General features: G+C 24.0%; 6 protein-coding genes across 7 annotated transcripts; 3 read left to right on the forward strand and 3 right to left on the reverse strand.

The window, feature by feature from the left end:
- Window positions 1-144: 144 nt before the first annotated feature.
- LOC122854493 (putative uncharacterized protein DDB_G0289263) lies at window positions 145-5,866 on the reverse strand. Its single transcript, XM_044155227.1, has 3 exons — window positions 5,783-5,866; window positions 4,999-5,401; window positions 145-4,522 (listed from the first exon to the last, which is right to left on the reverse strand). The coding sequence occupies exon 3, from the start codon at window positions 4,414-4,416 to the stop codon at window positions 205-207; it is 4,212 nt and encodes a 1,403-aa protein (XP_044011162.1). The 5' UTR covers window positions 4,417-4,522; window positions 4,999-5,401; window positions 5,783-5,866; the 3' UTR covers window positions 145-204.
- On the forward strand, window positions 5,504-8,136 carry LOC122854495 (protein CREG1). 2 transcript variants are annotated; one of them, XM_044155230.1, is made up of 6 exons: window positions 5,504-5,850; window positions 6,792-7,164; window positions 7,258-7,412; window positions 7,494-7,613; window positions 7,683-7,764; window positions 7,857-8,136. In XM_044155230.1, exons 2-6 carry the CDS (start codon window positions 6,867-6,869, stop codon window positions 8,018-8,020), a joined length of 819 nt encoding a protein of 272 aa, XP_044011165.1. In that variant the 5' UTR covers window positions 5,504-5,850; window positions 6,792-6,866; the 3' UTR covers window positions 8,021-8,136. The 2 variants fall into 2 exon arrangements, with proteins under 2 accessions (XP_044011165.1, XP_044011164.1); XM_044155229.1 differs by having other exon boundaries at window positions 5,504-5,845.
- A 653-nt stretch (window positions 8,137-8,789) lies between these two features.
- Window positions 8,790-18,956, forward strand: LOC122854492 (zinc finger FYVE domain-containing protein 26). The gene is made up of 5 exons (XM_044155226.1): window positions 8,790-8,936; window positions 9,111-9,252; window positions 9,359-11,224; window positions 12,580-12,729; window positions 12,824-18,956. Exons 1-5 carry the CDS (start codon window positions 8,791-8,793, stop codon window positions 18,272-18,274), a joined length of 7,755 nt encoding a protein of 2,584 aa, XP_044011161.1. The 5' UTR covers window position 8,790; the 3' UTR covers window positions 18,275-18,956.
- LOC122853712 (uncharacterized protein C14orf119) lies at window positions 18,938-19,294 on the reverse strand. Its single transcript, XM_044154128.1, has one exon. The coding sequence runs from the start codon at window positions 19,292-19,294 to the stop codon at window positions 18,938-18,940; it is 357 nt and encodes a 118-aa protein (XP_044010063.1).
- Window positions 19,295-20,043: 749 nt separating this feature from the next.
- Window positions 20,044-22,937, reverse strand: LOC122854494 (3'(2'),5'-bisphosphate nucleotidase 1). Its single transcript, XM_044155228.1, has 4 exons — window positions 22,798-22,937; window positions 22,103-22,550; window positions 20,524-22,034; window positions 20,044-20,379 (listed from the first exon to the last, which is right to left on the reverse strand). The coding sequence occupies exons 2-3, from the start codon at window positions 22,458-22,460 to the stop codon at window positions 21,481-21,483; spliced, it is 912 nt and encodes a 303-aa protein (XP_044011163.1). The 5' UTR covers window positions 22,461-22,550; window positions 22,798-22,937; the 3' UTR covers window positions 20,044-20,379; window positions 20,524-21,480.
- Window positions 20,344-21,035, forward strand: LOC122854496 (signal recognition particle 14 kDa protein). Its single transcript, XM_044155231.1, has 4 exons — window positions 20,344-20,492; window positions 20,583-20,655; window positions 20,738-20,850; window positions 20,919-21,035. The coding sequence occupies exons 1-4, from the start codon at window positions 20,469-20,471 to the stop codon at window positions 21,033-21,035; spliced, it is 327 nt and encodes a 108-aa protein (XP_044011166.1). The 5' UTR covers window positions 20,344-20,468.
- Window positions 22,938-24,770: the final 1,833 nt, after the last annotated feature.

The raw sequence follows: 24,770 nt of genomic DNA on the forward strand, positions 1-24,770 counted from the left end.
AAAAAAAACACAATCAAAAAATGAAGTGTCTTGTTTGTGTTTTTTTTTTTTATTTTATTTTTATTTTTTTTTTTATCATTAAATGGTTGCTGGAAATAATGATAATTTTTTTTTTTTTTTTCATGGAAAATAATGACTATATTATAGTAGTCAAATAAACGTATTAAAAAAAAAAAAAAAAATGTTATTTAAATATTATTATACTTATTGCGGTGTTGATTCTTTGGCCCGCGGTTGTTCCATCATGTCTGTATTTTTTTCATGAATTTTTTCATCACCAGAATTATCATTTGATTCTGATGGAAATTTATATATCGGTTGAAAACCACTGAATAATTGTGGTTTAAAATTTTCTGGATCAAAATCATTATCTGTATTATCATCTGTTTTATCTTGATCAATTCTATCTTCTAATTTATCATTTGAAATAATTGTTGAATTAATATTTCTTTCATCTGTTTCAGAATTATTATTTTTATTATTTTTATTATCATCTGATGTTTTATCAATTTTAGTAACAACACTCCAGCCATTTTTAGATGGTGTTTCAGCACTTATACTTGGTACAAATGGTGCCATAAAATTTTGTGGTGATGGTGCAGAACTTGATGAACTTGATGGTTGTTGTGATGGTAATAAAACTGGATTTCTATCATATGCATCATTATTACGATTAACTTGTGATTTTATTGTTGGTGTATATACATATGCAATTGGTGTTTCAGTTGATGCTGATGGTCCAAGTTTTGGTCCAAGATGAAGTGTTGTTGATATTGCATTTTGTTTTATTGAAAATGGTATGTGATCTTGAAGATATGGAATAATATTAACACTTGTATCTTTATCTTTTTGATCTCTTAAAAATACATCTTCCTCTTCTTGTTGTTGTTGATGTTGTTGTTGTTCTTGTTCATCATTATTATCATTATCTTGTTTTAGTTGTTCTTCATTTGGATCATAAAAATGATAATTATGATGACTATGTTCATTTGGTACTAATAATGGTTTTTCTTTAATTGTACCAATGAACATTGATGAATCTGGTTTTTCAAGTGGATATGGAAAATCTGATCCAAGTCTTACTGGTGATGGTGATTGTGAACCAACTTCTTCATCATTTTCATGTTGTTGAGATAATGTATCTGGTGGTAATGGTCTTTGAGCACCAAGTGTACCAATAACAACACTCTCAGCAATATTTTTTTCATCTGAATCAATTGTATCTGATTGTATATCTAATGCACCTTTTACTGGATAAACAACATAAACTGGTGATTCATCAACTCGTCTATCAGGCTCTGATTGTGCTTCATCACTTTGAATTTCTTGATTATTTTTAGTTTTAGTATTTTCTAATTCATCATCATTAACAATATCAGTCTCAATTTGTTGCTGTTGTATCATTTGTAATGTTGAAATTTTAGTATCATTACGTAATTTACGTTTTATAAATACTGGTGGTCCTAATGGTAATATAGATGAATCATTTAAATCTTTTTCATTATTATTGTTATTATTATTATTATCATCGTTGTTATTATTTTTATCATCATCATTATCATCATCATTTAAACGTAATTTATTAATTGAATTAATATTACTACCAGTACGTGTTCTTTCATCAATTTGAATATCAAGTTTTGTTGTTGGTCGATGAGTTTGTGTATAATCTTTTTGTATAATTTTTATATTTTCAGATGATTGACCTCGAGAATCAGATACTAATGCAGCTGCTAATGGTAAACGTAGTGAATTAATTGGTGGTGATGTTGGTATAACTGATGGTGGTGGTGGTGGTGGATTTAATCTTTGAAGATGTGACATAATTTGAGGAGGACGACGTTGTGATTGTCTGTGTAATGAAACTGGTCCTGTTGATAATGGTAATGGTGGTCTAACTGGTAAACGTTGAGGATTTTGATATTTTTGAGTATTTTGTACAATCATTGTACCAATTGCTTCACTACCACGTCTTTGTGATGGACGAAATTGTGGTAATATATTTGGTAATTTTACACCCATTTGTTGTTGACCAGGATTACGTGTTTTATAATTATTTGTATTAATTGGTAAACGTTGTACACGTGATGGCATTTCAACTGGTCGTTGATTATGAGAATAATAATGATGTGGTTGATGTGGTTGATGTGATTGATGTGGTTGATGTGGTGAATGTGACTGATGTGGTGGATGAGATTGATGAGGCTGATGTGATTGATGTGGTTGATATTGTTGATGAGGCTGCTGCTGCTGCTGTTGCTGCTGTTGATGTGACTGATAAAAATGTGGTCGTTGACCAGTTGAAATTGGTCTTTGATCAGTTTGAATTGGTCTTTGATTATTTTCAACAATTGGTGGTGTTAATATTTCTGATAATGATGATAATTGTTCATTTTGTGATACTATTGCAACAGTTGTTGATGCAATTGTTGTTGATGGTTGATTTGTTGTTGTTGTTGTTGTTGTTGTTGTAGTTGATGATGATGATGATGATGGATTATCTGATGCTGGAAAACCAATTCTATAACCAGCAATAACATTAACACGATCATCTTTACTTTTTTCAGCTAAACTTTGTGATTTTTCTGATTGTTCACTATTATACCACCATTTTTGTTGTGTTTGAGTATCAATATGACTTTGATGAGATACTGGATATATAGATACTGATTCAGTAACTGGTTTACCAATTGATAAATCTTGTTGAAATCCATTTTGATCTATATGAGTATCTATATGATCAATTATTGGTCCATTTTCACCATATGGTGATTCTGGAATAGCACTACCTTGTGCATAATATGATGAACCAACATTTTGATGATTTCCAAGAACAAATGATATTGTATCTTGATCTGGTGGTACAACAACATTACTTGATGATTCAACAACTATACCAGAATAAGTTTTTTGTGGATTTTGATGACCATTTATTACAACATTATCCATATTATTATTATTATTATTATTATTATTGTTATTATTAAAAGTTGAAAAAATTTGTGGTTGATTTGTATCTTCAAATACAATATTACTTTTTACATTTACTGGAGTTTCTGATGATGGCTCTGGCTCTGGCTCTGGTGTTGTTGTTGTTGTTGTTGATGATGTAGATGTTGAAATTGTTGATGTTGTCATTGGTTTAGGTGTTGTTGTAGTTGTACTTGTACTTGAAATTTTTTCTATATTAGTATGTTTATCTTCATTATCATAATCTTCATATCCATCCATATAATCAACTCGTTCAAGTGAACTGTATGAGTCATGATAATCATTAACTTTAATTGTTGTTGATTGCATTTTTTCAATAGGCAATTCATAATTATCTGTAAAACGTTCAATTGGTCTTGATGGTTTCCAGGTAGTTACCGGTTGTGTAGATGTTGGAATTTTCTTGGTTGTTATTGTAGTTGGTGTCGTCGACCTTCTGGTCGTTGGCCTGGGTGTTGTAGTAGTAGTAGTAGTAGTAGTAGAAGTTGTTGTTGGTTTTGGTGTTGTAGTTGTTGTCGTCGTTGTTGTTGTTGTTGTCGTTGTAGTTGGTGGTGGTGGTTTTGGTGTTGTAGTAGTAGTTGTTGTAGTTGTTGTTGTTGTTGTACCTTTTGTTCCTCTTGTTGGTAATGGTTTTGATAAAAATGGTTTTCTTGTATTAGCATATGATGTTGATGTTGATGTTTTTCCTGAATTATTATTATCATAATTTTTATGATTATTAACCATATATGCATTATAACTACCAGGACTACCTTGTACTTTAGTATTTGCATATGAACTTGATATTAATGGATATTTATCACTTGTATATTTTTCATGATTTGAATAATGTGCTGGTATATTTAAAAAATCATAAAAACTTGGTGTATATGGATTAATTTCATTTGGTATTTGTTGTTCATCATCATTATTATCATTACGTAATTCAAGTTTATCTCGTTTTTCAGTAATTGGCGATATAATCTCGCTTTCCTCATTTATTAATTCATCATCATTATTACTATTATTATTATTACCAGCTGTATTATATGAACCGGTATAATTGAGGGCTTTCAACGGTGGTGCTTTATCAAAGTTGATTTGTCCAGTAACGGGATCCTTTTCAAGCGAGAATGGCTGACCACCATTGAAAGCAAATGGAATTGCACTAACAACAGCAAGTCTCCGATTATGATATGGTGTTAATGATGTTTCATCATCATCATTAACATCATCAGCATTATCATCATCATCATCATTATTACTGTCATCATTATTATAATCATATAATGACTTTGATGATGATGATGATGATGTTGTCGGTTCTTGATTATCCAAATGACCACCCATCAGTAATTCTTCACAATTTCCAAAGTTTATTATGATACATGGTAACAGTACCATGACCAATACAATCATTTTATTATATTTAATAATATCAATCATTTTTTTTTTCAATTATCTTTTCTTTAAAAGAAATAGAAAAAAATAATTTATATTTTTAATCTCTTGATTATGTCTTGTTGTTTATTCGTTTTTACTTTTGTGTTTCCTGTTGAAAAAGAAAAAAAAAAAAAGAAAATTCACTTGTTATTTAATATTGTTTATTGTTACTTTTTTAAAATTTATTTATTTATTTTTCTTGAAGATTAAAAGTGCATGTTTGACATTGAGACCAAGTCTAGAAACCCTATTTGGTATTATCATTTCCCCCTCATTCAAACACTTTCATATTACATTTCTTTCTATTTCGAATGGTAAATCTGAGAATCGAAACCATGACACAGGACAACCGGATAACATGACACCAATGACTCAACTTAATTCTTCAAGACCCCATGGATTTTAATGTAGGTTAATGACCCACCTTTTTGACCCAAAAATTATTCAAAATATATTATTATAATATATACCTATCTCAAGTAAGAAAATTTAAACCCATTTTTTCGATTTTTTTTCGAAATTTTTTTTTTTTTTCTATTAATTTTTTTAATTATTTATATTCACTTATAATTATTTATTATTTACCTTGTAATTGCTTCAATGTTTCTTTTTCTTTTATTTCAAAAAAATAAAAAAATAATAATAAACTTATTTTTATGAATAAAAAAATGATAATTTATCAGGAAACATTTTCCTGATTGTTCAATACTTTAAATTAATTTGAAAAATTAAATAATGATAATAATCAACTTTTATCAATTAAACAATTAAATTAAACAATTTAATTTAAAAAATAAATAATTTATATTTATATATTTCTACTTGTTGTTGATGTGACTGCTCCAACTCGACTGACAAGCTCCTCTTCAGCAGGACTTGTTGGTGAACGACTTGTACATGAATAGTGTGATACTTTTGGTAAGGGTATCAAGAAATTCTTTAATTCCTTACTCAGTTCGATTGGATCTTCTGCTCGAGAGTAAGAGCGCTAGAAGAAATACCAATAATAAACAAATAAATAAATCAAAAAGTAGAAGAAAAATAATAAATAAAAAAAAAAAAAAAAACCAGAAGAAGAAGATGAAAAAGAAGAAGTGTGGGAAAGCTATAAGATAAAATGAAACCTGAAATGATATATAAATGGAATTAAAAAAAAAAGTAAAGATGTAATAAAAAGATAAATAAAATGATCATGTAAGAGAACAAGATTGTTGGAATAAAAACAAGTGAAGGAAGATGAGTATAAGAGGAAAGATAGAAAAAATGAATTTAAAAAAAAAAAGTAAATAAAAATCAATGGGTATCATTGGTGAGGAGAAATGATGAGGATTATGTTTATATCTACTGTCTATCTATATGATATACCAACCAAAAGAAGGGAAAAAGAGTTGACTTTGAAGCGGGATCGTCACTGGCCCCTGGTTTGTGAACGGTAAGGTAAACAGTTAGACGACGACCTACATACATAAAGACCTGCCCATCTGCCCCGGACATCGTGCTAGTTTCTTATACATTTTATTTTACCCTCCTCTTAATTTTTTTTTTTTTTTTTTTACTCCTTACATTACTCTTTTAAATATTATCATCATCATCATCATCATCATCACCTTCATCTTCTTTTTATTTATTTGTTCATGTTGCTTTTTTGTTCATTACATTTTTCTTGATAAACCTCTCTTTGAACAACAGCAATCATCATCATCAACTTTTTCCAATTTACTTTTTATATTTTCTTCAACAAATTATATATAATTGTTATTATTATTATTAATTTTTTATCTATAAAAAAATTTAAAATATAATTCAAATTGTTTTTTTTTTTTTTTTTTACTATTTTTTGCATATTGTGTGTAATTTTACATCATTTAAAATAATACCAAGTAACATGATTATTATTTTTTTATATTTTTATATACCTTGATGATCATCTAACGTATACGATGTAACGGTTCATTGACCTACATTTTTATATATTATATTTAAAAAGTCGTCATATTCAAAATATCGAATATGACGCATGTGTTTATTTAAATTCAAAGGTCGTTTCAAGTTCAATATCAACAATTAAAATATGCTTTTATATTAATATTAATATTATTAATTAATAATTATTTATATTTATAATATTATTATTAATTTATTAATATTATTATTAATAAATATCTAGAATTTAAAGTATAAAAAATAATAATTATGTTTTTTTTTTTAATCAATTTTTATTATTAATTTTTTTAATCGATAAAAAAAAATTGATTGTAATATATATTGTTTATTATGATATGATATTTGTAATCTGAGGTTAATGCTTACGTGCATGTACACACAGATCAGCTGACAATGACAATGATGTTTATTTTTATTTATTTTTTATTTTTCAGTTTGAATCGTACTGCGAGCAAAGGTGAAAAGATATATATTTCGTTTTCATTTAGTCATAGTTATTCATTAACATAATGTCACGTATAAAATTATTATTATTTGTAATTATAATTATAAATATATTAAATATTATAATATGTGATAAAATTAAATCATTGGATACATTAAAGGATAATATAGAAAATGATTGGAAAGAATTTAAAGAATTTAGAGAATGGAAAAAGTGGAAGGACAACACTAGAAATGATAAAATAATTCATAAAAATTTTGATAATTCATTTAAACATTATAAAAAACATTGGAATCATAAAAAATTATTAACAAGTGATAATGATACAATTTTAATGGCAAGATATGTCGTTAATCAAGCAAGTAATATGATGATAAATATATTTTTTATTTTTTTTTGTTTATTAATATATGTATATGAAGATTATATTAATGGCTTTTTGTTTTGTTGATTAGACTGGAGTTCAATTGCAACAATTAGTACAAGAAATGATATTAAATCGTATCCTTTTGCTAATGTGATATCTATCAGTGATGGACCACTTGGTGATGGATCTGGAATTCCTTATACTTATTTAACACCACTTGATTTTACATCACAAGATATATCAGTTGGTTTTTATTTATGTTGTTGATATGTAAATTTAATTTATCTTATTCTTGTTGTTAAATTATTTTTTTCATTTATATAGAAAGACTATAGAGCAACGATGATGATGACTCTAGCTCAAGGACAATGGTGTAAAGATAAATCAATGGATCCAATGGATCCTCGTTGTGCAAGAATAACATTATCTGGAAAAGTAAAAAAGGTAAATAATGTTGATGTTTAATTTATTTTTTGAATATATATTGTTATTTTTGTTTTTGTTTTGTTACAGGTATTACCAGGTGATGGAGATTATGATGTTGCTAAAAATGCTGTTTTTGGAAGACATCCTTGGCTAGCAAAAATGCCAGCAGGTAAATTAAAAATATTAATTATTATTAAATACTTGAATATAATTAATTTGTATGTTATCTAATTTTTTTTATATATTTATTGTTTAATATAGATCATCATTTTTATTTTGCTAAATTAAAAATTGGATCAATTGCATTGTTGGATGCATTTGGAGGACCAAAATACATTGATGTTAAACAGTATCTTGCTGCATCAAATAAAATTGTTTCTATTGATGAAATTAATCAAGTATCACGACATGCATATCAAATTTAATGATTGTTAAATAAAATCGAAAATTTCTTAATCATTTATTTCGAAATGAAAGTTTTATTTTTTTAAAAGAAAATATAAATTAATATGACAAATTTTTAAAGTTTAATTTATTATTTTAGTATTTTTTTCTTTGTTTCAATGTCATCAAGATAATTGGAAAATTGAATATTAAATTTATTTGTCTTCTTGCCTACCACAATGAAAAGAAAAAAAAATTATCAAATGATATCAAAGTCCGCCATTTGCTGATTAAAATTTGGAACGCATCCAAACATTTCCAAGGCTGCGTTCCACGACTTTTTACATTTTTTTTATTCCCTATGTAAAAAATTAAATTATAAATTTTTATTGTTCATTATTTATCAACGTTAATTTAAAGTGTTTTCGTCATTAAAGCTAAATCGTAAATCCAATTGTCAGTTTTTCATTTAGAAAACAATGAAAATGTCTTCTGAAAAATTTAGAAAAATCAGAATTCCCTATTGATAATGATTACTCGAAAGATATCCCTACATAATATATGTCAAAAATGTGATAAAAAAAAATAAATAAATAAAAAAAACAAAACCGTGGAATGCACCTCAGGGCTATTGTTTATATATCAAATTTTTTTTATGCTTTTGTTGATACAGCTACTTGATTGTGTTCAAATTATATAAAACTTTTGTTTAAATAAATTTATATAATAATTGAAAAAGTGTATTAAAAAAAAAAACAAACAAATAATATAAAAATCAGTGATATGCGACGTTCAATATTGATGATTGAAAATGTCGATGGAAGCACACATTTTGGAGTTAAAAGATTACATTGGCTCGCAGTTGTGGTACACCGCACATGTGGCTAATCGAATGAGGAAAAACAATGATATTTATCATGACAATGGAATAATAACAGAGACAAAAAGATTTATTAAGTAAGTATTAAAATATACATGTACATGTTTGTATATGTATTTGTGTTGTTATTGATGATGATGATGATGATGATGATAATTTAAATGAAATTAGAACAACTACTACTATAATAAATATAATAAAATATTTATATAATTATGATAATAATAATAATAAATCAATTGTTTTGTTAGTTATAACGAGTGTGGATTGATAGCCAATAAATTCATCTCAATATTTGCCAATGACAAAGGCATGGATATCCAATTGAAAATAAAAATATTCAACAATGTTTTGAATAAAATTGATGATGATATTCAAGATGACATTAGACAGGTAATTTTAATTTAATAACAATTTTTTTTTTTGTATTAATTAATCTATGTTGCGATGGAATTTATGAAAAAAAAAAAAAAAATATGTATTGTATCTCTATTTTTAGGAATTAGTGTTGCTGTATAAAAATGTTATCACCGGAAATGAGTCAATAAAAACGCCTCCAAATTTATCAATGTCAACATTGAATTATTTGGAATTAAAATTATGTTATTATCCAGCACTTGTGCACTGGTTAATAAGTGAGCTATTGTGTATTTGGTCAACGACATTTATCAATACTGATTCATCACTTCAAGATATTTATTTAAATATATTTAAAAAATCAAATATATTATTATCTAATGAATCATCAATTGATTATAATTTTATAAATAATATTAATAATGGTGTTTTATTTTGTATATTATCAAAAATTGAGCTAACTGAAACCAAAGAAAATGAATTATTAACATGGATTTGTCCAGTTTTATTTAAATATGGTAAATTTAAAGATACAGAACTTGCATTATATTCAAGAAAAAATTTAAAATATTTTAATATATGGCATGATTATTTAAATGGCATTTGTGGTAGAAAAATAAAACCAGATAATATTGATAATGCATTAAAAATAAGTAAATCAATATTCAATGATAATAAATTAAATTCAAGTGAAATATTAATAAGAATAAATAAAACAAAAACACATTGGCTTGATGATATATTAGATGTTTATTTAATGATGACTAAAGAAAATAAAATCAATGAAACAAATATGATACTATCATGTCCAGTATTGCCAGATTTATCAATAATACTTTTGCTCAAATTAATGAATGATTGCTCAAATATTGATATATCTGTATTAAAATTATTGCATAATTATTGTAAATTCAATAATTGCAAAGATAAAACAATAATAAAAATTGATAAAATTATAAGCAATCAATTAGAAGCATTAGAATGGATAATTCAATCATCAAGTAATAAAAAAATAACAATTAAAAAAGTTCTTCATCAATTACAAACATCAACAGTATTATCTGTTTTAAAAAAATTTGTTGATTTAAATGATAAAGATTATGATAAAATTAATAGTTTAATAATTGATTGTAATGATTCATCAATTATTTATCAATCATATTGTGCAATGATATGTGCATTTAATGCAATATTACTTTGTGAATCTTATACAATTGAATTTGAAAATATTGCTGAACTTTATAGACAAATGGAAAAATATTTAAATACATTATTACCACTTGATATGAGGCTGGAAATAATTGAAAATATATTTACAATGTTGTTTATGAGACATGAGGATTTTATTGAAAATGAAAATATATCAGATTGTGGTGATGATGATGATGATGAAGATGATAATACCACTAACAAAAAAAATGAAAATACATTAAAATATTCAACTGGTTTTATTTGTAATAAATATGCAATTAGAGAAACAATACATTATTTAAGTAGATGTATTTATGTTGCAAATAATGACTTAAATGAAAATGATAATTATGATTTAAATAATCAAAGAATATTAACATTAAAAAATTATTTAAATGAAGCTATTTGGCGACTTGAATTATTGACTAGTAATGAATTTTTTAAAAGACAAGGTCTTCCAAATAATGAGACACAAGTACCAAGAACACCAACGACAACATCATCATCATCATCATATTTTGGTAAAATATTTTATAAATATAATGATGAATCTTCTGATGATGATAATATAGATGTTAAATCAGATATTGATATGAGCTCTGAAAGTAGTTCATTGAATAATAATAATAAAACAGATAATATTACAAATAAAAAAAGACGACAATTGAAAAAAATTAATTTAACAAATGATATTAATGGAAAAGATATTAAGGACTTAAAAGAATCAACATTAAATTATATGTTAGCAACAAAAGAAACACTTGTATTACGTTGTCTTTGGAAAAATAATTATGCTGAAGCACAAAATATTATAAAGGTAAATTTATTTATTTTTTTAAATATATTTTTTATAAATTTCTTATTGCACTTTCAAAATTTTCATAAGCATCATATTCAAATAATGTTGGTTCATATTTAATAATATTATCATTATTAATTTTTTTTTGTTTTAATATACCTGGTGGATTATTTGCATAATATTTTTTAGCATTATCAATTGTTTCATATGGATAAAATATTTTACATTGTAAACAACAACAACACCATCCTTTTTGACAAAATGCTGGTATTGCAATACACATATAAATACAAAACCAAATTTTTAATATTGACCATGATCTTTTTAATATTTTATTAATATCATTTTTATTTTTAGCATTTTTATAATCATAAGCAAGACATTCAATTGCTTTAATACCAAATTTTGTTAGTTCTTCATTTGTACAATTTTTTGGTAATTTAAAATCAATAATTTTTTTAATTTTATCTTCTGGTGTTTCTTCAGTAATACCATTATCAGTAAAATTATAAGTTTGATTTTTATTTTTTAAATTTTCAATATTTTGATAATATTCAGCTTTAAATAATTCATAATCATAATTTTCTTCATTTTCTTGTGTTTCTAATTGTGTTGATGATTCAGATGAATTATAATATGATGAGTCTGGAGTTAGTGGTTCAATGATGATACTACTAGACTCGAAATCTTGATAATCATCAATTGTTGTTGTTAATAATTCAATTGGATTTCGTGAATTTAATGATTCAATAAAATTAGCCTCTGGTGTTGGTGTATTACTCAAATTATCTTCATCTAAATTTTCGTCATCATTACGTTTGGCTCTTTTATATTTTTCCTTTTAACAAAAAAAAATTTATCACTTTATCAGTCAGTTTTTAAACTAATGAAAAATTGCTTTACCTTATAAAGTTTATCAAGATCATGCTTGAAACCAGCAATATATGGTTGAGGTTCATCAAAAATATTAATTTCTCTGACACTATTTAACAACAAAGGATCCAAATCATTTATCTGCTTTTTTTTATTATTAAATGATGATCTAGCTTGACGATTTTCTTTTTGTTTATCCTCTTCACGCTGATGATTATTTGGTAGATCTAATAAATCCTCATTATAATTATCATCATCAATTCCAATAATAAATTCTTTATCATCATCCAGATTAACCTAGCTAATTTCAAAATAAATTTGAAAAGAAAATAAATATTATTCATTTGAAATAATTAATATTATTTACTTATTTTTTATATTAAAAAAATCACAACTCTGTATGGAAGTGGCCAAAATGAATTTATTAATTTTATTTTTATTAATAATATTATTAAAAAATTCGATAATAATTTCATTGTATTTTTGTTTTTTTTTTTTAGTTATTTAATATGGATAATACAAGCTTGGCAGGAGAAATTGATTTTTCACGTGCAATGCAAACATTCAGACTAAATATTAATAAACAATTGACAATAACAAATTTGTCAAATTCACAAACTAAAACACAAACAAGACGTTCGACAATTGAAGTAAGTTTTATATAATAAAAATTTAAAAAATAATTAGTTTTGTTTAGATAAAAATTGAATAGTTAAAATATAATTTAATATATATATTATTTAGATGATTAGAAAAGCAGCAAAAGATGGTATGGAAGCATCAAGAACAACAAATCAAGTTGAAACATTTTTAGCATCACAAGAATCAAATATAAATCTTTGTTCTGATAAAAAAAATTTAAAAGAATTAATGACATTAACAAGTATTGATTTAGCATTAACAATATCAAGAGATTATTCAACAACAGATAATTTATTTGAAGTTGCTATGAAATATTTAAATTCTTGTGATTATTTAAAAAATTCAACATATTATGAATTTTTTCAATTAATTTATCAATTACATTATGAAAATAAAGATAAATTATTGATTAATGATATTATTTGTGATTCAAAAATACCATTATCAATTAAAGAATTAAAAGATAAAAATAAATATTGGCAAGAGCTCAGTGATAAACTTAAATTATTTGAAAATAATACAAAAATTATTGATTCAATTGACAATGATAATTGCAAAAAACAACTTGATGATATTTTAATAATTTGCAATAATGATGAGCCATATTTGGCAAGATTAATTGAACATTTAAATATACTACGTACATTATCACCAAAATTAAATAATGAAACAGATAAAAATAATAAACCAAATAATTCATTGCTTAAAAATTCATTAGATTTTTATATTGGACATCAAATATTTAATTTAAATGTTGATCTTGAAGAATTGGAAATTATAGCAAATAAATTACAAGTTAATCTTGTTCATAGTATTCTTGTTAATTGTTGTCCAAAATTAATATGTCAAAATGATGCCAATAATAATGATAATAAAAATAATAAAAAATGGGGAATTATTATTTTAAATAAAATTGAAAAAAATGAAAAATTAAATGAATATAATTTTGATGATCCAAATCAGTGTGTTATTGATATACTCGATGAATTATTAAAATTTCTACGTAACTATTTTAACAATAAATCAATAATACATTATTCTGAGTTAAATAAATTATCAAAAAATATTAATATTATTGATATTTTAAAGAAAACAAAACGTTTAGAAAATCTTGATTTAAGTGATTTATCATTTGGCAATCATACACTTGCATTTTTTTTAAATGTATGGAATTTATTGATGCTTCATACAATGATTAAAATATGGTCATTTGAACCATTAGAAAATAAATTAAGACATGTTATTTCAACACAAACAATTGGATATAAAATTGGTGATTTAGGATTAGTAACATTATCAAGTTTGAGAATTAAACTTTTAGGTAAAGATATTTGTAATAGTGAATTTTGGTTTGATAGCTATGGTGATGAGCTAAATGAACCAGCATGGCAAGATTTAGATTTACAATACGACAAACGTATTATATTTTCAATGTTAAATGAATATAAAAAATCACCAATTGTAAATATTTATTATCCTGAGACACTTAATGAAACACTTAATTCTTCATTTCATAATTATATAAATTTTTATAATGAAAATAATAATGATGAAGAAGAAAATATATTAACACTGCCAATATTTTTATCATCTAGTGAAACATTAATAAAACAATATTATACAAATATAATTGTAAAATTTGAATCAATTAATTATTCTTGTGGTATTAAGCTTAATTATATTGATGAAAATAATAATGAAGTAAATCAAATGGATAATAAATTTGATAATGAAAATACAATAACATGGAAAAATAAAAATATAAATTCAAAACTATTACAATATCTTGATAGACACTGTTGGTTATTATCATATCTTGTTCAAAAAATTCACAATAATTTACCATCAATTGAAAATAAAAATAATGATAAACGTCGTACATCAGTTATTGATAAATTATTTAATTCAGCATGGAATAAATATTTAAAAATATTATTTAATGATAATTCAATAATAACAAGTTTACAAAAATATATATCAATAAATGATTTATGGTATTGTTTTGAAAATTATTTAAATGATAAAAAATATTTAAAATGTCTTGATTTAATAAATTCTCTATTTGATTCATATTTATTAAATAACATTGAAATACAAAAATTTCATGATAAATTATTAACACAAATTATTATTAATTTAAATAATAATAGCACAGATATACTTGTTTATTTATATCAAATACATGATGAATATATATTGACACAATTAATATTTAAAAAAATTAAAGAATGGCCAGTACGTATTTGTGAGGATGCACTTCGTCATGTATTAAGTCATAAAAATAAATTAAACATACCAAATCATTGTTTAAATGAAATGAGTGAATTATTATGTCGTGTTATGGTATTTGATAAAATATTACCATATTGTAAAATAGATAATCATGATGATAACAATGATGATAATAATGATGTTATTATGAATAATAAAAATTGGTATAATATTGTTTATAAAACTGAAAAAACAGATCCAATGCGTATTGTTAAATCATTAATTGATGCAAAACAATATGAACTTTGTCTTGAATGGCTTGAATATCAAACAATTACAATTGAAGCATTATCATTAGTATCATGTGATTTATTAATTGGTTTATTAAAAAATGAAAAAGATAATTTTAAACAAGCTCAAAAATTATTATGTGCCTTGCCAAATGGACAATCAATTAAATTTTGTAATAATGTTATTGATAAATTAGAATCAATGAATGCATTAAGATTTATAATAACATATTTAATTGATAATACACCTGATAATGATATATATAAAAAATGTTTAATTGGTGTTGATATACTTGATAAAATTGATAATACAGAACGTAAAAATTATATACATATTATTAATGAGCCAATATTAATGCTTGAACAATTATTAATGAATTGTAAATTTGATTATTTACATGTATTATTAATACCAACAATTGATAAATTAAAATTATCTGGTTTTTCAACAATTGAAAAATTTGATGAAATTATTAGATTTTATGCTAAAAAATCACTTGATTTACGTGTTACAACACAACAACAACAACAACAACGTGATGGTAATCATATTGATGCTAGTATTAAACGTGATATAATGATAAATCAAACAAATGAATTTATAATGCCAATAAATATACCAACACGTGATGAATGGATACCAAATGATAAATCACGTGAATGTAGTTGTTGTAAAATTGTTATATTTTCAATGTTTAATCGTCGTCATCATTGTCGTAGATGTGGTAGAGTTGTTTGTGCAACTTGTTCAAATCAACGTATGCGTTTATTAAATTATAATACATCTGTTTATGTACGTGTATGTATTGATTGTAAACGTCAAACAGCAATACAACAACAATCACAACAACAACAAGCATCACAACAATCACAACAAACATCAATAATAAGTAGTGATAATTTTGATTATTGGAAATTAAGTTATGATGAAACAAATAATAAAATAATTAGAGAAGAATTTTGTTTTGAATATTCACCAAATATATCATTATGTTTGGCAATATTAAATTTACATTCTGATCATGAATCATATGCTAATTTTCTTCAAGATTGTTGTGATGAAATGAAATGTTTATTACATCCTGATAGTACTGGTAAAATAAATCCTGAAGTTGATCATATGTTAATTATTAAAATGATTAAATCATTACTTGTTGCTGCAAAAGTAAAATATTCAATACTTGGTCTTAATACTGGTTTAGCACATTGTGATCGTTTTTTATCACAAGTTGATTTAATATCAACACTTGTTGAATCTGATTGTTTATCATTAATACCACGTGATGATATTGATGATCATGTATTAAGAAGATTACGTGATTTATTAACTGAAAAAGAACAATGGTCACTTGCATTAGATGTTAGTACAAAATCTGGTTTAGATACACAATGTGTATGGGCTGCTTGGGGTAAAGCAAGTCTTAAAGTTGGATATTATGATATTGCACGTGATAAATTTTCACGTTGTTTAGATAAAATACAACAAGATATTAATATTGATGATTGGGTTATATTATCATGTCCAAAAGATAATATTAATTATAAAAAAATTAATAATAATTGTAATAATAATGATGATAATGATATTAATAAATCAAAATCATTAAAAAATCGTCCAAATAAAGATCCACCATTGCTCATTGAAATTTTACAAATATTAGAAATGTTAAATTCAAATGAACAATATACTAAAAATCATCAACAACAAAAAACAACATCATCATCATCATCAACAACAGCTCAAGAAATAATAAATAATTTAAGCAATATTAAAGCAATATGTCATGGTAATTATACAATTCAAAAATTAAATACAAATTTAAAAAATCAACGTTATCAAGAAAGTTTATATTATTTATTAATGTATGGAAGTTTTAATTCAATACTTGAATTTTTTATAAAATATGAAGAATATGATAAATGTTTATCATATATTATTGAAAATGATATTGATAATGAAATTTTTTTTAATTCAGTATTTATGAATTGTTTAAAAAATGGTAAAATAACATATTTATTTGATAATATGAAAAAAAAAGATGATACATTATTATTATGGAAAAAATATTTAATATTTATATGTCATTGTTTAGATAAAAAACAAATGTATCATACATTATATCAATTACAATTATTTATGAAAGATTATATTAGATCAGCAATGACATGTATACGTTTTTATGTAACAGATGCTAATAATTATATTGATATTTGTACAAGAACACATTATTTAAATGATGCACAATTACATTTAGAAACTGAATTACATATGAATACATTTTGTAAAAAAAGACGTAAAAGTACAACATCAAATTCAAGTATTAATAATAATAATAATAGTTTAACAATGGAAATGGAACCATCAGAAATTGATAAACATATTAATACAATATCACGACAAATGGAAATTGCAAAATTTCTTAGTTCATGTGAAAAAGAAGGTAGATCTGTTGGTGATTATTTAAGTAAATTATCATTTATGGAATGTGAAGGTTTACAACCACGTAGTGTACCAACATTATTTGGTAATCAACAAGAAAGAACACATTTAGCTGTATTATCAATATTATGTGGACGTAATGTTGAAGAAGGTTTTGGTATTGCATTTCGTATTATGCAAGATTATTGTTTACGTTCACAAAAAGTATATTCACTTGTTGGTCATATATTAGCTATGGAAAAACGTATAACATCAATTGAACAATTAATTAAATGTTGTAGAAGTTCAGGTGCACCAAATTCCATTGAAATATCAGATTATGTACTTGCACATTGTGTTAAATTATTACTTGATAAAACAATTAATGATAATAATAATAATGGACAATATAAAATTGATGAAATTGATAATCTTATTAGAATAATAATTGATGTTGAATTAAAAATATCATCATATATTGAAAGTCGTCAATTAAAAGCAGCATATTTACTTGCTGTTAAATATTCAAGAAATAAAGATATTAAAAAAATACTTCGTGAAGCTGATAGACTTGGACAACATGCCATTATGTCTATTTGCAATAAATGGCTTAAACAAAACCAAAAGAACTGATTTTTTTTTTTGTCTCAAAAGGGGTGTTATTAAATAATAATATAATTCCTTTTTTAAATTTTTAATTGCATTTTTAATTGTAGTATATTTTTACAAGGAAAAAAAAAAAAAAATACAACTGCCTAAATACATTTTTTTTTTTTATTTTCTACTGAAAATAATTTTTACTGTTATAAATAAAATAGGGGAAAAAAAAAAATTCGAAAATTCGAAAAGAAAAATATTATTTCATCGAATTGATTAATTTTTTTTTTTACGTTATATAAACTGTGATATGTAAACAAAATATTAATATAATAATTATGTCTGTATATTGTATAAAATATATATATGTATTATATACTTAAAATGCTAATTTAAAAAAAGTGTACTGTTTTATTTTTTTTTGCCAATAATAGTGTTTTGATTGATTTAGAAAAAAAGATTGATACTAAAAAATTAGCTTATTGTTTTTTTATATTATTGGCAAATAATAATAATTATTATAAAATTGTGTGTTATATATATTTTGAGCGATTAAGTCTGCTAAATTATTTACACATGAAATGATGATTTTGTATTGTGTATTTGATGGAATGTTAATTTTTAATTTAGTCAAAAAATGCAGACTAGATGTAGCAATGATGATTATATTTGAAAAGAAAATAACGGTAAATAAAATATTTAATTATCATCGTTGTCATTGGCATTGCCAGAAGTCAGTCTTCGTTCATATTTATCAGCAAACTTTGAATCAATATTTTTAATTGACACAAGTAAATTATCTTTTTCTAGTTGGGTCCAGTTTTGACTCCATTCTTGAAATAATTTAACACGACATTGAAATAAACTTGGTGGTCTTGTTGGTTCATCTTTACAACCAAGACCTTCAATACCAGATACAATTCCATTTACCATATCTGGTGGTCCACAATGTTCAATAAATATATTTAAAAAATCCATTCTTTGCATATCAGACCATTCCTGGAACCACTCGACAATATAACGAAGTTGAGCTTGGCTTGAAAGTATTGAAGACATTATATTATCTGTGAAATTTATTAATAATTATTATATTATTTAATCATTAATATAATAAGGAAAAAATTAATTAATAATATAACTTGACAGGTAATAATTTTGACACTTGTCCTTGAGGTTATAAACACAACAAATTTATAAAAACAAAATAATAATTATTAACACATTATTATTTTAATAATTACCTGTTTAAATAATTAATTTTAATTTAACAATTGTTTTGTTTAGTTGAATATTTTACTTGTTATTTTTTTGTCTATTTCATTTATGTTTTTAAATTATATTGACACTTGCGCTCAGGTAAAAAAATATACCTCTAAAAAAAAAAAACACTCAAGTTGGAGCAACTGACTTTATTTTTTTTTATTTTTTTATCCAAGCTTTTATTGCCACAGTTGTGTATAGACAGAGAACATTGGTGCTATATTATTTATCTTAAACTTATCAAATTAAAAAAGAAGAAAAAAAAATGTAAAATAACATGAGGAATTTATTTGAGATAAAAATAAGATATTTATTATAAACCAGTCTTCATCAATAACATCAAATGTTTAATTTACATTTTTTAGAATTTATATGATCTGGCTCGTCATCACTATCTTCCAAGTCTTCGTCATCACTTTCTGATATATTTTTATTATCTAAAAAATAATAAAAAATATTTTGTATATTAAAATTAAATTTATTTATTGAAATTATGTTAAATCTGTAAAGGAAGATTTTTTTTTTTTATTTTCAAGTTCATTCACCTTTGACAACATGCTCTTTATTGACAAGTGTTGTCAAAAAATCATTGACATCATGTTGCATTTTTTTTAAATTATCAACAAGACCTGACATGTCATTGTATGATTTATTTGTTGATTTATCAAATATACACTCATTGTTTTTTGATACAACAACCTTGACACAATTTTCCATTGTTCTATTATTAATTATAGAAACAAATTTTGTCTCTCCTTTTTTTTTGACAATTAAAAATTGTTTTGAAGCAACGTGGAGATTGTTGAGACAGGTGGAGCCAGTTGGATCTTTTTGTTGTTCAACAACGCGACAACATCACAGATTTTTCAATCAGACATAACCTAAAAATAGAAAAAATATTTATAAAAAAAGAAAAAAAGAGTTTACACGCTTGACACTGGGAATAAATTTATAGGCATATGTCATCGTGATGGTTTTACTAGAAAATGATACGGTAATTATAAATTTTCAAATAATAATAATACCATTTAAATTATTAATTATTTTAACGTAAATTTAATTGTTTTTTTTTCTTTAATTTCAGTTCCTTAGTGAATTAACAAAATTGTTTGACAAGTCAAGATTGTCAGGCTCAGTTACTTTGACAATAAAAAGATGTAAGAAAATATTTATTAATATAATTATTACTATTATTATCTTTGATGAATTATTAATAATTATTAAATTTTTTAATTATAGATAATGGACATAATAAACCAGTTCCAAGAGATGGTAAACCACCTCTACCAAAACCAACAGAATACCTTTGTTTAGTCAGAGCAGCATTACGTTCAAAAAAAATATCAACAATTGTAAGTTAAAATTAAATTATTATTTTTTGATAACAATATAAGCTATATATTATGTTTATTTTATTTAGATTCATTCCAAGGATGTTAATAAATTCCAGCAGGCATATTGGACTCATTTAAAATCAAACATAAATGGACTGAAAAAATTAAAAAAAGTAAAATCAGCAAAACCTAAAGCACATTAAATGTGCAATATGTTTTTATTTTTTTTGTAAATTATTTATAAAAAGATAATTAATTATAATATAATAACAAATTTCTGATCAGTGGGAGAAAAGAGTGCTCTGCAATTATGTTTTTTTTTTTTTTTTCTTTTTACATTATAAAATAAATAAAATTGAATTTATTTTATAATATTATTTTTAATATTTACCTGCATAATTAAATGATATAAACACCAATGAATTATTTACAGTTTAAAGAAATAATTGCAAACAAAATAATCATTTAATGTTGATAAAAAAATAATTCAAAATTCATTTTAATGTTTGGTAAATAATAATTGATTAAAAAAAAATATTATTTATATAAATTAATAAATTTTTCATATAACAATGATATCAATACTATTTTTTATTATTCATAAAATATTAAAAGGAACAAAAGAAAAAGAAAGATCCATTATATAAATTAAATATCTTGTTTAACCGATTCTGGAATACGTGAAATATACCAAGAATGTTGTTGTCCAGGTGCTGTTGCAATAACACCTTTTGTATTTTGATAATTTGTATTAGCATCATATGAATATAATTCACCATATAAATCAGTTAAATTACCACCAGCTGATTTAAGTACAGCTTCTGGTGCACATGTATCCCAACGTTTACATCCAGAACTTGCAAATACATATGCATGTGCTTTACCCTCAAGTAAAAGCATAACTTTATGTCCAGCACCACCAACACGTATTATTTCATCTGGTTCCATAGCATCAAGTGCTTTTTGTACAATTTTATTTGAATGTGAACGTGTTGTTGTTATTATTCTTTTACCTTCAATTGGTGATATTGGTGTAAAACCACCAATTCCACTACCAACAATACCCCAAAGTGTTCTACCAAGTGATGAATTATTATTGTAAAATGGTTGATGTATAACACCACCAATTGCTCGTGAACCAATTGCTACACCAACCAATACTGTTACATGATCAACAAGTCCTTGAGTAAATTCAGAAGTTCCTTTAATTAAAAAAAAAAAAGAAATATAATAAAACGAATCGAAATAAAATGTAAATTTAATAATTTACCATCAAGAGGATCAACCCAAACACAAATATCCTTGGCAGATATATTTTCAAGTTCTTTTGGTAATTTTAAATTTAATACATCTTGATCCATATCAGTGACAATCCAATCAGATGGTACTTCACATCTTGATGAACCTTCTTCACCAATTATTGTAACATCAGGATATTGACGACTCAATGATTCAATAATACATTTTTGGGCTGATCTATCAGCTTCTGTTTGAAGATCATTTTTACCCTTATCAATAATATTTAATTCACCTTGATTAAGTATGTCACGAATTATTTTACCAGCTTGAGCTGCTGCTGTTACTGATGAAGCAACTAAACGACTTATCAGTGGTTGACATTGAGCCATTTTTTATTAATTAATTTTTATATTGATTATCAATTATAATTATTACAAAGTCCAAATTTATTTAAAGGCTTCAAAATTGTAATGCCTAATCTGTAAAAAGAAAATGGTTAATATTTATTTATAGGCACTTTATTTGTTGTTTTATTATGACATGATAGATTAGAAATTTCTATTGATATTTAGAAAATAAAAATTTCTTTTAATTTTAGATTATTATTATTAATTTGTTCTACAAAAAACATTGATTGACAAATGTTTTATTTAAATAATTTTTATTATAAAATTTAGTTAAATTTTTTTATTATAAAATTATAATAATTATACTTGATAAACTTACTTAGATTATTATATTTTTTTTGTTTGTTATTTTTACTCCAAATTTAGTGTTGCAGGAATAATTACAGGTGTCTATTTTTCTCAGACATAAACAGATTTGTGATATGTTGCTTATCGCTTATCACTTCAAGGCTACTGTACACTTCTCTCTCTCTCATGGCCTCATCTAGCAAAATTTACTCGCGCTAGGGATATTTTTTTTTCCATCTTAACATCCGCCTCGTAGTTTGAATTTAAAAAAATATATATATACGATGTATATATTTAATAGAATAGTAGTAAAATAATTTTTTTTTAATGATTAAAAATTGTTAAGAATAATTTAATAATTTTAATCATTTTAATTTTAAAATTAAACTAAGAAAAATATATTAGAAATTTTTTTTTCAAGGTTGTTTTTTTTTTTTTTTGCATGTATTGATTTTTTCTTTTTCCATATGGACAATATGTTGAGTTAACAATTGTTGCTTATTGTTAAGGGATGACTCATAGACAGAGCTAGTCATCGAGAGAAGCAGCCTCTGGGCCTAGACAAATTTAGTTTGCCTTTGGCAGCGGCGGAGTCAACAGCACTTTCTCGGGTTAGAAAATAATTTTTAAATTTTGGTTAGAAGTCGTTCAAGTAGGCTGCACGTGCATTAGAAAAAAAATTAAGAGTATTAGATTTTTGTAAGTGATTTTTTTAATAAAGTAAAATGATTTCAAGAGTTTTAACCAAACTATTTTATATTGTTGCACATGCAGCATCGTGGTTTTCGGTTTTTTTAAAAAAAGTGCAAGTATTTCGTTAATTAAATAATTTTTTCGGTTGTTTCTTCGAATTAAAAAAATTATACAGGTAAATTAATTTGTGTAGGCTTTCTCGTGGTTTTTTATTGTAAAAAAAAAGTGCTGGTGAGGTAAAATTAAATTATTATTTTTTTCTTGTCGTGGTTTTTATAATAGGTAATATAAAATTATTTCCAATTTTTTTTTTTCATTTAAATTTTAAATAAATATATATTTTTTTTTATCTTATATTAATTATTATAAAATCATTTCCAAATATTTTTTTCATGTAGATTTTGAATATTATATTTTTTCTTTCTTGTCGGGGTTTTTACAATAACTATTATAAAATTATTTCAATTTTTTTTTTACATTTAACTTTTAAAACAATATATATATTTTTTTTCTTGCCGCGATTTTTACAATTAATTTTTAGAAAAATATCAAAAGTTTCACATAATTATAATTTTCTATAGAAAAAACCGTTAAAAATTTTCCGAGCATATGTTTCTTTTATTTCGACACGTGTTTCGCAAATTTTTTCTCCCAGTTAACTGTAAATGAGTCATAGAAAATAGTAGCGACCCCTAGTCTTCCTAGCTTTCCTAGATAAATTTTTTTAGTTCGTCTTCATTCTTTGCGGAGTTCACTTGAATTTTTTCGGTAATTGAAAATAAATTTGGTTATAAATATTCGAAACATGTGCAGCCTCGTGGTTTTTTTGTATAGATAATTTTTTATAACCAATTAAGTATTTAAAAGTGCAGTCTCGTGGTTTTCGGTTCAAAAAAAAAAAAAAAAAAAGTGCATGTGTTTAGTGAATTAAATAATTTTCTCGATTGTTGGATAAAAAAAAATTATACAGGTAAATTAACTTGTGCAGACTATCTCGCGGTTTTTAAATATAAAAAAAAAAAGTTTAAATTAAATACGAATATTTTTTTATTATTATCGTGACAAATCAATATAGTTATTATAAAATCATTTCCAATTTTTTTGTTACATTTAAATTTTAAAACAATATATATTTTTTTTTGTCGTGATTTTTACAATTAATTTTTAGAAAAATATTTTAAAGTTTCGAATAATTATAATTTTTTATAGAAAGAACCGTTAAGAATTTTCCGAGCATATGTTCCTTATATTTTAACGTCATGCTGTCCGACACGTGTTTCACAAAATTTTTCTCGGAGATTAACTGTAAAT

This window comes from Aphidius gifuensis, linkage group LG4, assembly GCF_014905175.1.
Source record: "Aphidius gifuensis isolate YNYX2018 linkage group LG4, ASM1490517v1, whole genome shotgun sequence".
NCBI lineage: Eukaryota > Metazoa > Arthropoda > Insecta > Hymenoptera > Braconidae > Aphidius > Aphidius gifuensis.

What these genes read in the sequence shown, in the direction of transcription:
- LOC122854495 (XM_044155230.1), top strand. Translation starts at nt 6,867, where the DNA reads ATGTCACGTATAAAATTATTATTATTTGTAATTATAATTATAAATATA. An exon ending in TATCTGGAAAAGTAAAAAAG is followed by an intron (nt 7,614 to 7,682) that starts GTAAATAATGTT and finishes GTTTTGTTACAG; the next exon opens with GTATTACCAGGTGATGGAGA. An exon ending in GCTAGCAAAAATGCCAGCAG is followed by an intron (nt 7,765 to 7,856) that starts GTAAATTAAAAA and finishes TGTTTAATATAG; the next exon opens with ATCATCATTTTTATTTTGCT.
- LOC122854492 (XM_044155226.1), top strand. Translation starts at nt 8,791, where the DNA reads ATGTCGATGGAAGCACACATTTTGGAGTTAAAAGATTACATTGGCTCG. An exon ending in TTCAAGATGACATTAGACAG is followed by an intron (nt 9,253 to 9,358) that starts GTAATTTTAATT and finishes CTCTATTTTTAG; the next exon opens with GAATTAGTGTTGCTGTATAA. An exon ending in CAAGACGTTCGACAATTGAA is followed by an intron (nt 12,730 to 12,823) that starts GTAAGTTTTATA and finishes TATATTATTTAG; the next exon opens with ATGATTAGAAAAGCAGCAAA.
- LOC122854493 (XM_044155227.1), bottom strand. Translation starts at nt 4,416, where the DNA reads ATGATTGATATTATTAAATATAATAAAATGATTGTATTGGTCATGGTA.
- LOC122854496 (XM_044155231.1), top strand. Translation starts at nt 20,469, where the DNA reads ATGGTTTTACTAGAAAATGATACG. An exon ending in TTTTACTAGAAAATGATACG is followed by an intron (nt 20,493 to 20,582) that starts GTAATTATAAAT and finishes CTTTAATTTCAG; the next exon opens with TTCCTTAGTGAATTAACAAA. An exon ending in TACTTTGACAATAAAAAGAT is followed by an intron (nt 20,656 to 20,737) that starts GTAAGAAAATAT and finishes TTTTAATTATAG; the next exon opens with ATAATGGACATAATAAACCA.
- LOC122854494 (XM_044155228.1), bottom strand. Translation starts at nt 22,460, where the DNA reads ATGGCTCAATGTCAACCACTGATAAGTCGTTTAGTTGCTTCATCAGTA. An exon ending in TTGGGTTGATCCTCTTGATG is followed by an intron (nt 22,035 to 22,102) that starts GTAAATTATTAA and finishes TTTTAATTAAAG; the next exon opens with GAACTTCTGAATTTACTCAA.
- LOC122853712 (XM_044154128.1), bottom strand. Translation starts at nt 19,294, where the DNA reads ATGTCTTCAATACTTTCAAGCCAAGCTCAACTTCGTTATATTGTCGAG.